The sequence below is a fragment of the Euprymna scolopes genome, chromosome 20, assembly GCF_053919585.1.
Source record: "Euprymna scolopes isolate OS-2025 chromosome 20, ASM5391958v1, whole genome shotgun sequence".
Taxonomy (NCBI): domain Eukaryota; kingdom Metazoa; phylum Mollusca; class Cephalopoda; order Sepiida; family Sepiolidae; genus Euprymna; species Euprymna scolopes.
Genome location: NC_136501.1, coordinates 90,356,099 through 90,368,598, shown reverse-complemented (window position 1 = coordinate 90,368,598; position 12,500 = coordinate 90,356,099). Strand labels below are relative to the sequence as shown.

The 12,500-nt window shown below is 33.8% G+C and overlaps 1 protein-coding gene across 1 annotated transcript in view; it reads right to left on the bottom strand.

Annotated features, from left to right (window-relative positions):
• Positions 1–12,500, bottom strand: part of LOC145241627 (uncharacterized) — a 377,797-nt gene that overhangs the window by 132,334 nt on the left and 232,963 nt on the right. Inside the window, exon 31 of the mRNA XM_080104710.1 lies at positions 3,492–3,891. Coding sequence (XP_079960836.1) covers positions 3,492–3,891 — 400 coding nt within the window. The remainder of the gene's footprint in view (positions 1–3,491; positions 3,892–12,500) is intronic.

Below are 12,500 nucleotides of genomic sequence, written 5' to 3'. Positions count from 1 at the left end.
TTATAGGGACGGAAATGTTTTCAGATTCTTAAAGTTCGATCGACCGAGAACCATGGTGTTTTTGCACACGCAAGGATAAGTAATTTTCAGGCTGAAGACTGAAGATAGGAATCTGCACATCGAAACAAATTCATCATTTTATGTGGATGACGGAAAATCTCAATTTGAGGGCAATCAGTTCAAACAAGTGTTTTTTTTTTGTTTCCCATTTTTTATAGTTTTTTTTTTAATTGTTTGATTTCTTAAAGTTCAAGTTTATAGAAGAATTAAAAAAACACAAAAAAACAACACACAAAAAACATATTTCAAACCAAAAGAAAAAATATGCTCGTTTAAATCCAATTTTAACATCTAGTGGTTGCTCCTTGACATAACACTCCTTTGCAAATATACTAAATAAATTTCTAATTTTAGAAAATACATACATCTTATTGTGATTAAAAACTGATAACCAAATTTTATGGAAAATAAAAATTAAGTAGTTTATTATTTAATCACTAGAAGTAGTCACACAGGCCATCATCAAAGATTTCTCTTTGAGAACAACTTATGGTGTTCTCTGGAGTCTGAGTGACAATAAGTCTCCCCAGATTTCCAGTACTCTTCACCTCTTTTGATAACCTTTGCAAATGAATTTGCATTATTGAAACAGCCGCTTACCATTGATTTCTCATTGCCAGCGACCATTTGTCTTCACTGGAATTTGGGTGGCAATAAACCTCCCCAAGGTCCCAGTTCTCTTTGCACTCATCTAGCGGAACTCTGGCTAGTGCTTCCTCTCCTCACAGTCACTTATTTTGTGTGACGTCAGTTTATGGTAACGCAAAGAAAAAAAAAGCAGAGAGGGGGGACAGGGGCGCAGTATTATCATTATTATTTTTATTATGAGAAAAAATTAATGCAAAATTATAAAATTAATTATCTTCTATTCCAAAACATAATACTGGAGTGTTTTCTGTAAATTTGGTTACCGGATTTTAATCATAATAACAAGTATGTATTAACTAAAATTAATATTTTTTTAGGAGAGAACTAGAGTGCATGGTAGTCTTCAAAAGTCATGATCACCTACGAGAAATATTCTGTATAAACATTAAAAATGGTTTATATATATTATTATAAATGGGGAATTATTTCGAGTTAAAATCCATTTAACACAATGCATGTAAATTTAAGGAAAGCACACTTGAAATATGTCGATATTATGTAAATAAGTGATATGAAAACAAGATGGCGACCGAACTTCACCTAGTCGCCATCTTGTTTTCATTTCGCTTATTCACATCATCTTGACACTTTTCAAGCAGGCTTTTCTCAACTTTACATGCATAATGCTACATTGAATTGATTCCTCATTTAATAATATTTTGAATTGATTCCTCATTTAATTTGATTGATTCCTCATTTATTTGAATTGATTCCTCATTTAATAATATTTCACACAAACAACAACATAAAACCATTTTTTTAAATCTTGTTCACCCCAAACAAGGCATATTGCCACTTGGTTACTATTTGTGATCATGTTTACAGGGGACTATATGAGGAGCAAGTTGTTGGTTTACATTACATTTAAATTTCTGCATGTCACTATAGTCAGGAAACAATGAGGGAATTTTAAAGTCTAACAGTCTAAGGGAAGATGCTATTAGAGTAGAAGGCTTATCAGCATCTCACAACCTCTACAGTGAAGGGGTGGGACGTTGTTGCTTTGTCGAGGGGTATGTACGATGAAGAGGTTACAAGTGTGATGAGTTATGGCTTATACAGAATTTTTTCCGCAAATTCTACTCTCGACGTGATCTTTAACAATTACCTGGAGTGTTATGTCAGGAAGCACGGAATAATATTTATCTGCATATATTTTTTTTGTTGCTGACAGTAAAGAACAATGGCCGTTGCACTGACAAGTCAAAAATAATTTGACCGCAGCCGAAGATGTCTTCAGAATTACATACAACTGATATATATATATATATATATATATATATATATATATATATATATATATAATTATTTCCACAGTCAAACAACGTCACAACTCACACAAGCCATGGAAGCCAACAAACCGAATGTCCAAGACTTTCACCCTCATTTGGGCTCATTAATTAAACACATTCGAATGCAAGATTCGAAACCTTAATCTCCTGCATGTGAGGTGAGCACTCTGCCACTTGAGCAACCACATCACACACAAGAAAGTCTATTATTTGAAAGTCTGAATATTATAATAATAATTTGCTCGCTAGGTTAGCTTTGTTGGATGACATCGTCCAAGCAAGTGTAAAGCTCCTTCTTGTGAGACATCGGGTTGGTTGGATGACCACCCAACTTGTTTGAGACGAAGTAGATACATTCCATGGTCGGACTTCACTGCAGTTTACTTGATTTGTGTTACCTAATAGACTTTCTTTTGTGTGGCACAGGTGCTCAAGTGGCAGGGTGTTCGCTCGTATCCAAGAGATTAGGGTTTCAAATCCCGAGTTCGAACGTGTTTAATTGATGAGTCTAAATGAGGGCGAAACTCGAGTCTTTGACTTCCGGTTTGTTGGCTTTCATGGCTTGTGTGAGCTGTGACGATGTTTGAGTGTGGAAATAATATTATATTATATATATATTATCTTATATTCTGAATATTTTAATATATATATATATATATATATATATATATATATATATATATATATATATATATATATATATATATATATTAATGTGACCACTTCACTGTTGAGAGTTTTTCACAAATTCCTCTTCTATTTGGAAATGGGTGGCCCTCTGCGAAAAGTCTATGCTACTTATTGTATATACCAAAACAAAAACACAACAAAAAAATAAAAATGAAAACAAAAAAAGACAAACAAAAATCAAAACACACACAAAAACGTTTTTTTTTTTTTTAACAGGTAATAAATAAAAACTGTCTGTTTATTTATCTGCTTAATACAATATCGGAGTTCACTTTAAGGAATGGCTGGACGGATTTCAAGAAATTGAACAAATATAAATTTTTAAACTTAGTTGAGAAAAGAAAAAAAAGAAGTAGAAACTTAACAATAGTTATAAAAAAAGGATAAATGTATGTATATAGTTTAACACTATAAAGCATGGGACCAAGACTTAATTTAAAGAGATGTCTCATGCTATAAGAAAATAATAGGAGCTCTTTTTTTTTGTTGTTGTTGTTGTTGTTTAAGGGCCGGTTAGAAAGGTAATTTTAGAAAATGAAACTGGTCAGCTATCTGTTATCAGCTTCAAGAAAAAAAAAAGAAAGAAAAAAAGTAAAGAAAAACTAACTGTCTAGCGAGTTTTAACATCTCTCACAAGAACGAGTTTTGTAAGAGTGACGTCCCTTGATCTCTCTGATTTTTTTCTTTTTTTTTTTTTACGGGAAGAAACCTATTCTGTTTTGATCGTCGCTTCATTGGTGTTTGCTGAGGTCACCTCCTTGAAAGATTAGACTAATTGAACCAGAGAGGTAATAAACTCACCATCTGATGTCTGACTCTCCAGAGGTTTTACATTCCAAAACAGCATCCTGACCCTCGGTTACAGATGTATCATCAAATTTCTTAGTAAAAGATGGATCAATGTTTTTAGATTGTTCCTCACTGCCGGCAGCAGCAGCAGCAGCAGCAGCAGTAGAGGAGGTCATCTCAGAAACAGAGGCATGACCTGAGGTCATGTCCCCTGCAGGCTCCAGTGTCCGACTTTCACCTTCTCGTTGTTCTTGTTCTTCTTTTCCTGTAACACCCCCCTCAACTATATGGTAGTCACCTTCATTCTGAGATTTTCCCACTTTAGGTTTATCTTTAACGGTACAGTCCAAGCGTAGATCTGAGCCTTCGAGGACATCGATTGTGTGTGGTAAATGTTTGATGAAGAATGGAGCTGAAAACACAAGAAGAAAAAAAAACATAAAACTTATCATTTTGCTTGAAAAGACAAAGCAGCAACAACGAGACAGAATAATAATTTGACTTAAAATAGATCATGTTTCTGAATTTTTGAAATGAGGATTGATAATTTGTATTATTTGGTTTCTCGTCTTAAGTGTAATTATTCAGACCACTATAAATATAATAAATAATAATAAATAATACTGAGTATTAACACAAACCCTATATTATTAAGTTTAATTAATAATAATAGATTTTTGAAACTAATAAAATGAATTTCCAATTTCTGCAGAATTACTCAAGTTTACAATAGTCCTAATATGCACTTGTGAAAGTCGAACACATGTCTGACGAAGGGGTTTCCCGAAATATTATAATACGGATCTCCCATCTGACCAAGCTGACTCGAGTAAAAACACAATACATACAAAATTTTAAAAATATGCATATATATTGAATCAATGAATATAAATCTGCATAGCTTATTTCACCATTATATCTTAATTTGCTTCAGTTTGTGTCTATCCGTTACATTTCTGCATTGTATTGCTTTCTATAAATTTAAATTTTCTTTATACATACACATATAGAGACACCTATTCACTAGTAGTAGCTCTAAACTAATTGGGTTAAGATTTATAGGTGTTTGAATTAAATCAGGGGTGAAATTGAGACTGTTAAGTGTTGTGCAGTAATTCAGTTTTTGTATTTGAAAGGACGCACACCGTAGGAGACTTTCGATGAAATGAAAAAAAAAACATATGGTAATTATGCCCCATGATATGATCTTGTAAATCGTTGGCATCGTGAACTCAAACATCGCCGAAAATCTGTGGAAACAACTCCTAGACCTGGTCACCCTCCTTCTGCCATTGATGAGGCATCTATCAGCCATTTTGGGAGATTGACACATTACTATTTGCCAAATAGCTCAAGAAGTCAAGATTAGTAGTGTCTGTGAAAGCTAGCATTCATGATCATTTATAAATGCATAAAATGTCTGTTAGATGGATTCCCAGGTTGCTGACACATTTCCAGAAACAAGAACACATCGAGTGCTCGAGGATAAATTTGGAGATGTGCCAAGAAGAAGAGTCAAGGTTTTTCGAAAGACTGATTGCACAGATGTGCGTCTATCACTATGATCCAGAGATCAAAGCTCAGTTAATGCAGTGAAAGCACTTTGACCCATTACATCCAAAGAAGGCAATGGCACAACCCTTCACGTGTAAGGTTATGCTTACAGTTTACTTTTTTTCTTTCTTTTTTTTTACAAGGGTATCACAACTTATCAAGGTCCAGAGGCCACTCGAGGAAAGGATTAAGTAGTGTACAGTGGTCAAAAGGACATTAACATAGTAATCATTAGAAGTGTAAATTTGGGACTAGGATGGAGTACTGATGATAGATTTCCTGTCAAAGTGTATCACAATTACAGAAGAATATTATTCTTTACTTTGGAGGAGATTAAGCAAAGTTATCAAACTCAAAATGTGGAACAAGATCAGCAAAGGTATCTTCCTCCTGCAACATAACATTCCTATTCATAAGATGCATGTCGCCAGATCAGAAGCACAGGAATGTAGCTATGAAATCCTTCCTCATCCTCCCTACTTTTCTGACCTTTTCACCCTTTGACTTTCGCCTCTTCCCAGCCATGAAGTTGTTTTTGAAAAAGTTTTTCCTGGATGATGCAGCCTTCATTTATGAATATCTATATTTCGATTTCACGGCTTTCGGTAACAATAAAAATATAGGAGTGTGAAATATTTGTTGATTATCATTCAACCCCGGGCAATGTTGGGTAACCCTGCTAGTTATAAGTATATGTAAACAAATGTGCTTACTATAGCACTGATCTCAACCTGCTTTGTGTGCAGCATATTTCAGTTTTGCCGCCATCGGTTAGAGTCAGTTTCTCAATTAAAGCTTTATGTTTTGAGGTTAACGTAGACGTTGTAAAGATGTCGTGGTTGGGGGACAAACATGGGGCGTTCTATAAAAACGTTTCTAGCGCTGCATTAAACGATGGGAGAAATGCGTAACTGTAGCTGGTTCCTATGCAGTGAAAGACAAATAAGTGTCGTTGCTCTACTGTAATGAGAAGTGGGTCAGAAGCATTACTTATTGAACGCCCCTCATATTTTTAATAATGACTCCAACAGTTATTTAACATCATTCGAAAATAATTCCATTATAGATCTTACACTTTCATGAAAATCTCTATCTATATAAACTTAGGTATGCATATATATATATATATATATATATATATATATATATTTACATAGGAGTCACTATTTATCAAGGCCCAGAGGCTAGTTGAGGATAAGAGTTAAAGAGTGTACAGTCGTCAATAGGACAATAACATAGTAATCGTTAGTTGTGGAAATTTAGTAAACTGGATTACTTTAAGAACGGCTCATCAAGAATTTATTTATGTTGGACTTGAAGACGACCATATTGTAGTCAGCTGGAAAGCAGGCAAACGGAAGAGAATTCCGCAGGTGTGCAGTTCTAAGAAAGAACTTTGTTCATGGAATCTATGTTTAGGTTAAGGCACAGATAAAGAGTGGGGGAAATTATTGATAGTGTTTTCAACTAGACTAGTATTTCTCGTGAAAGTTTGGCAAGGGGGGGACCATAAATTGGAGCTCAGACGAACACTTGCCATGAAAATAACGATAAAACAGAAACAGGTTTGCAACATCTCTTTTGTGAGAAAGAAGTTACAGGAAAGAGAAAGGAGCATCCCCTACTGGGCTACAAAGTCTATTTTGAACTCTGTCAAGGTAGGATAAGGACTTTCTAGGAACTCCTGTCTAGATGTGGCAACAGTACTCCATCCTTGGGCGTACCTGGCTCTTATATAAGTAGAGAATTGCATACTGGATCGGTAGAAGGATCACACTATTTTTCCAGCTGTATATATCTATCTATACTCCTATGAATTCGTTTTTATTTTGTGTTTATTGATCTCCATATTAAAAACACGCTTTCTTATTTAAAAAGAAAATACAATTTTCTTATATATGGGTTGTGAGGTTGCATTCACTAGCAAAAGATCTAGCCCATTTGCATATTCTTTTAAACATTCATTTTAATTAATTCCCTATTTGTTGCTTCGGTTTTCTAATGAGATAATCATCTTTAGTTAACTATTACGTGTAATTATATTCATGCAGATATTCTACATGATTTATACTTGCATAATATTTGCGTAAAAAGTTTATAGTAAACACACAATTGTTTCCATATATATTTATGTATACGTATATATTTTTGTTTAACAAATTTTGCCTACCAAACTCCTCCTAGAGTTTTTGGTCTACAGACATGAAACTTCATATATAAGGTATTTGAATCCATGCAAAACTTTATATTTGGATTTTAGCCAGGAAAAATCGGTGCAAAAGTGTGAAAATAAAAAAAAAAATGAAATTTGCCAGGTGAAGGTCGAACGTGGACATTACGAATGCATAACGTAATAACTATTGGTTCATGTGTTAATTTTTAGCCTTGCAGTAAACATGTTTTTATAGCCCAGTCATTGATGGCAGAGGCAAAATAAATCATGAGCTTAACGTTTTGGCTTTGATTCTCGGTGGTGGCGCATCTATCTATCTATCTATCTATCTATCTATCTATTTATATATCTATAAAAGTGAAAATTTCTCTCTGTCTTTTCTCTATGGTAGTTAAGGAAGACTGTCATACAGAAGGCATTACTTTACATATTCACACTTTTTAATATATACATATGCACATAACCTTATGAACAGTACATAGGGCCCAAGCAAAGCCGAGCGGAACTGCTAGTATATGTATATTGTGTCTGTCTGTCTGTGTACATTTCCTTACGCAATAAATCTGTTAATTTTCAGTCTACAGACTCGAAATTTGATATACAGAGTAGATTTGGGAAAATCTTTGTAATCAGTTTTCGGCCAGAAATTTGGCTGTTAAGGGGTCAAAGTTCAACGATTTGACCTTTGAGAACTCTATCAAACTCCTCCGCCAATTATGGGTCTAAACACTTGAAATTTTAGATATAGGTTCCTTGGATATGGATCTAACTTAATAACTTTATTTGAGCCCAAAACAATAAATGTTAAGGGATCATAATATGGGTCAAAGTTAAAAATTTGACCTCTGCGGTCTCTACGAAATTACTCAGACAATTTCTGGTCTAAACATTTGAAATTTTACATAAAGGGTATTCAGAGATAGGACAAGCTTTTTAATCGGTTTGGATCAAAAATTTTTAGTTAACAATATATAAATGTATGTATGTATGTATGCATGTTTGCATGTCTGCCTAAAACTTTCGACAGAGGCAACGGATTTTTACAAGATCAGTATCGTTTTGAAGCTCGACCCTTCAGACGACAAGTATCGAAAAATTGGCTAAAAACATTAATATCTTCACCTTCAACTGGGCACTTTTCTACAGGGGGGTCGCTTTTTTCGCAGATATTTTTGAAAGTTATCCTCTCCTTTCGATTGTCTAGCCTTAATTAAAACCTACGTCACTTCCGGTTTGGCGGTGGTCGTAACAGCAAAGATATCAGGTTTTTTCTCCGTTCTTTTTCTCCTTTGCAGTACGGGTTCAAGCCTGCCTTCCTACTACCACTTTTTTTTTTTTTTGCTCAACACACACATCCAACCACCCGGGCAACACCGGGCTGAAATGCTAGTCTATATATCTATAAAAGTGAACGTGTGTGTGTGTGTGTGTACATTTCCCTACGCAATAACTCTGGCAATTTTTAGTCTACAGACTCGAAATTTTATATACAGGGTACTGAGATTTGGGAACATCGATGTGATTGGTTTTCGGTCAAAAATTTGGCTATTAAGGGGTCAAAGTTTAACGATTTGACCTCTGAGAACTCTACCAAACTCCTCCGACAATTTTTGGTCTACACACTTGAAATTTTAGATATACGTTCCTTGGACATGGATCTAACTTAATAACTTGATTTGAGCCCAAAACAATAAATGTTAAGGGGTGATAATAGGGATCAAAGTTTTAAAAAATTTGACCTCTGCGGTCTCTACGAAATTACTCAGACAATTTCTGGTCTAAACATTTGAAATTTTACATAAAAGGTATTCATATATATATATATATATATATATATATATATATATATATATATATATATATATATATATATATCTGTGTGTGTGTGTGTGTGTGTGTGTGCACAGGATTTACTCATAAACTAATTAACCGATCATTATGAATTTTGGAACATAACTATTATGCCTCAGTGTGAGTAATATGGCTACATTTAATTTAATTCAGTTTTATACAAAGAGAGCAAATCAGGGGAAGGTGTAAGCCCTTGATGAAAATTCAATTATCTCCGATTTTTGTGAAATTGTAATAATCATTATTAGATATCAATTAATAAATATTCACTAAATTTCAGTTTCTTTGGAGTATTTTAAAGGGTTGTAGGGGAGGGACATAATATGGAAACAATATCCCATTTGAAAATTCAAATATTTCAGATTTACATAGAATTTCGTCCATATTAGACACACATCAAGCAAATTCTCTGAATTTTAAATTCTCCTTAGGACACCTTAAGCATAAGCCTCAGGAATCATATAATAGACTTTGATTAAATTTTGATTAAGGATTCAAAACATAAGGTTTAGTAGTATTATATCTTGACTAGACGTTTAAAAAATAATTTTATAAAAGAAACAGTCGGTTCTCTAGAGTGCAATGTAGAATAACATATATTTTGGACTAAGTTACTGCATGGAGGCATGTGAAGCTTCCTCCCGGGCGATTCAATCCAGGGCAACGTAGGATCACCCTGCTAGTTATTAATATATGTAAAAAAGATGTGCTTACTATAGCACTGATCTCAACCTGCTTTGTGTGCAGCATATTTCAGTTTAGTCTCCATTGATTAGAGTCAGTTTCAAGCGTTATGTCTCAATTAAAGCTTTATTTTTTTAGGTTAACATAGACTTTGTAAAGACAAACTGTCCGGTATTGAATGAAAGTCTACAAATGTTCCACCCTCCTATACTTTTATTGTCGTCGAAATCGGTGAAATCACCCATTTTTTAATTAAATCGATTGAGTTCCTGCTCTGTGCTGAAAGGAAGCTTCACATACCACCCTGCAGTGACTTAATCCACAATACATCTATCATATGAAAGGAACCCTGTGTGTGTGTGTGTGTGTGTGTGTGTGTGAGAGAGAGAGAGAGAGAGAGAGAGAGAGAGAGAGAGAGAGAGACATACAGACAGACAGACAGACAGACAGACAGAGACAGAGAGAAAGTTTCCTATGGACTTGGAAACATCTGGGCCTATTTTTTTAAATTTCACACAAAGATACTTGATGTGTCTGGGAGTGTTCTTATATAGATTTTGTATCAGAATGCGTCTAGTAAATATTAAAAATCAAAAATCGAAAAAATCTGATTAAAGAGGGAAGTTCGATTTTGACCAAAGTTAACACTTTTATACAACCTAACATCACACGTGCGTTTGAGAAGTTTTATCACCACTCAATCAGAAACGCTTCACCACATAAAATCAACAGTAGGTTCTTTTATAAGACAGGGGTGCATTTAAAATGAATGCTTCTTTTTAGAGCACAATTGAACCATGATACTTGATTTTTTTACATTTAACTTTAATTCAAGTGATTATGTAAAAATAATTTCATAAAATCAACAGTTGGTTCTTTGATAAGACAGGGGCGCATTCGAAAATGAATGTTTCTGTTTAGAGCACAATTGAATCATCTTGTTTGTTATTCTCACACCTTTCAGCCGATATAACCTTCGACCTTCTTCAGGTGTATTTTGACAATGGCTCTTATTGGTAAATGGTGAAAAAAAAAAACAAAACGTTTTTGATCTCCTATCCAACAAACCATAGTTGTTAGAATTCAAAATGTCTGATGCGTTTATGAAAGCATCCAGTCGTTTCCATTTTTTCATATGAATTCGGATCTGTATACATTTCATATAATGTCTCCGAATTTTTAGATTGTTTGAACTGCTTTACTCATCTTGGTTGTTATTCTCTTGAAGAAGGTCGGAGGTTACATTGGCCGAAACATTGTGATAATAACAATCAAAATAAGAACAATAGTTCAATCAGTACAAATAATACATCTTCAATGTTCATGTTTTGCTAAAATTTTATAAACTAGCAAAAATCTATGAGGGACGTTCAATAGTTAATACCCTTGACCTACTTTCAGTTGTTTGATTTAGTTGAACTTTTGCATGTGCAATGATATATATCTGTATGAGTTGTGTGAAATTGAACTTGTTAAGTGTCGTGCAGTGATCCGGTTTTTGTATTTGAAAGGACGCACGCCATAGGAGACTTTTGATGAAACAAAAAAGAAACATATGGTAATGATGCTTCATCATATGACCTTGTAAAACGTTGGCATGCAAAAGTCAAATTTCATGATTCAATTGTGCTCTAAACAGAAACATTCATTTTCGAATGCGCCCCTGTCTTATCAAAGAACCAACTGTTGATTTTATGAAATTATTTTTACATAATCACTTGAATTAAAGTTAAATGTAGAAAAATCAAGTATCATGGTTCAATTGTGCTCTAAAAAGAAGCATTCATTTTAAATGCACCCCTGTCTTATAAAAGAACCTACTGTTGATTTTATGTGGTGAAGCGTTTCTGATTGAGTGGTGATAAAACTTCTCAAACGCACGTGTGATGTTAGGTTGTATAAAAGTGTTAACTTTGGTCAAAATCGAACTTCCCTCTTTAATCAGATTTTTTCGATTTTTGATTTTCAATATTTACCAAACGCATTCTGATACAAAATCTATATAAGAACACTCCCAGACACATCAAGTATCTTTGTGTGAAATTTAAAAAAATAGGCCCAGATGTTTCCAAGTCCATAGGAAACTTTCTCTCTGTCTCTGTCTGTCTGTCTGTCTGTCTGTCTCTCTCTCTCTCTCTCTCTCTCACACACACACACACACACACACACACACACACACACACACACACACACACACACACACACACACAGGGTTCCTTTCATATGATAGATAGATAGATAGATAGATAGATTACACATATGGAATCCAAATGTCTCAAGATGAATATTGTCTAAAAGGATTTGAAAATGTACATAAAGCCGATAGATTAGTCGAGACAATTATCATTATAGAATGTTTATTTTAACTAGAATATTACCCATTCCAGGAGGGGAAAGTTGTTTTTCAAACAGAACTGTTTTGCACCACTTTTTTGTCCCTTTAAAAAAAATTAAAAATCAAGTAATACTAAACCTTATGTCTAGAATTCTAATTTCAATTTTTATCAAAAATCAGTCATTTGATTTTGAATCTTAAAAAAAATGTCTAAATTAAAGGCCTTAAAAAGAAATTGCAATTCAGGGAATCTAGTTTAATTGGTATCTAATGATTGTGGATCAAATTTAATGCAAATCTGAAATATTTGAATATTCAAATAGAAGGGTGTGCTTATATGGCCTCTAAAACCTTTTTAAATACTAAAAAAATATATCATTTAGATTATTTTGACTATTTTTCTCATCTTAGACATTATTCTCAC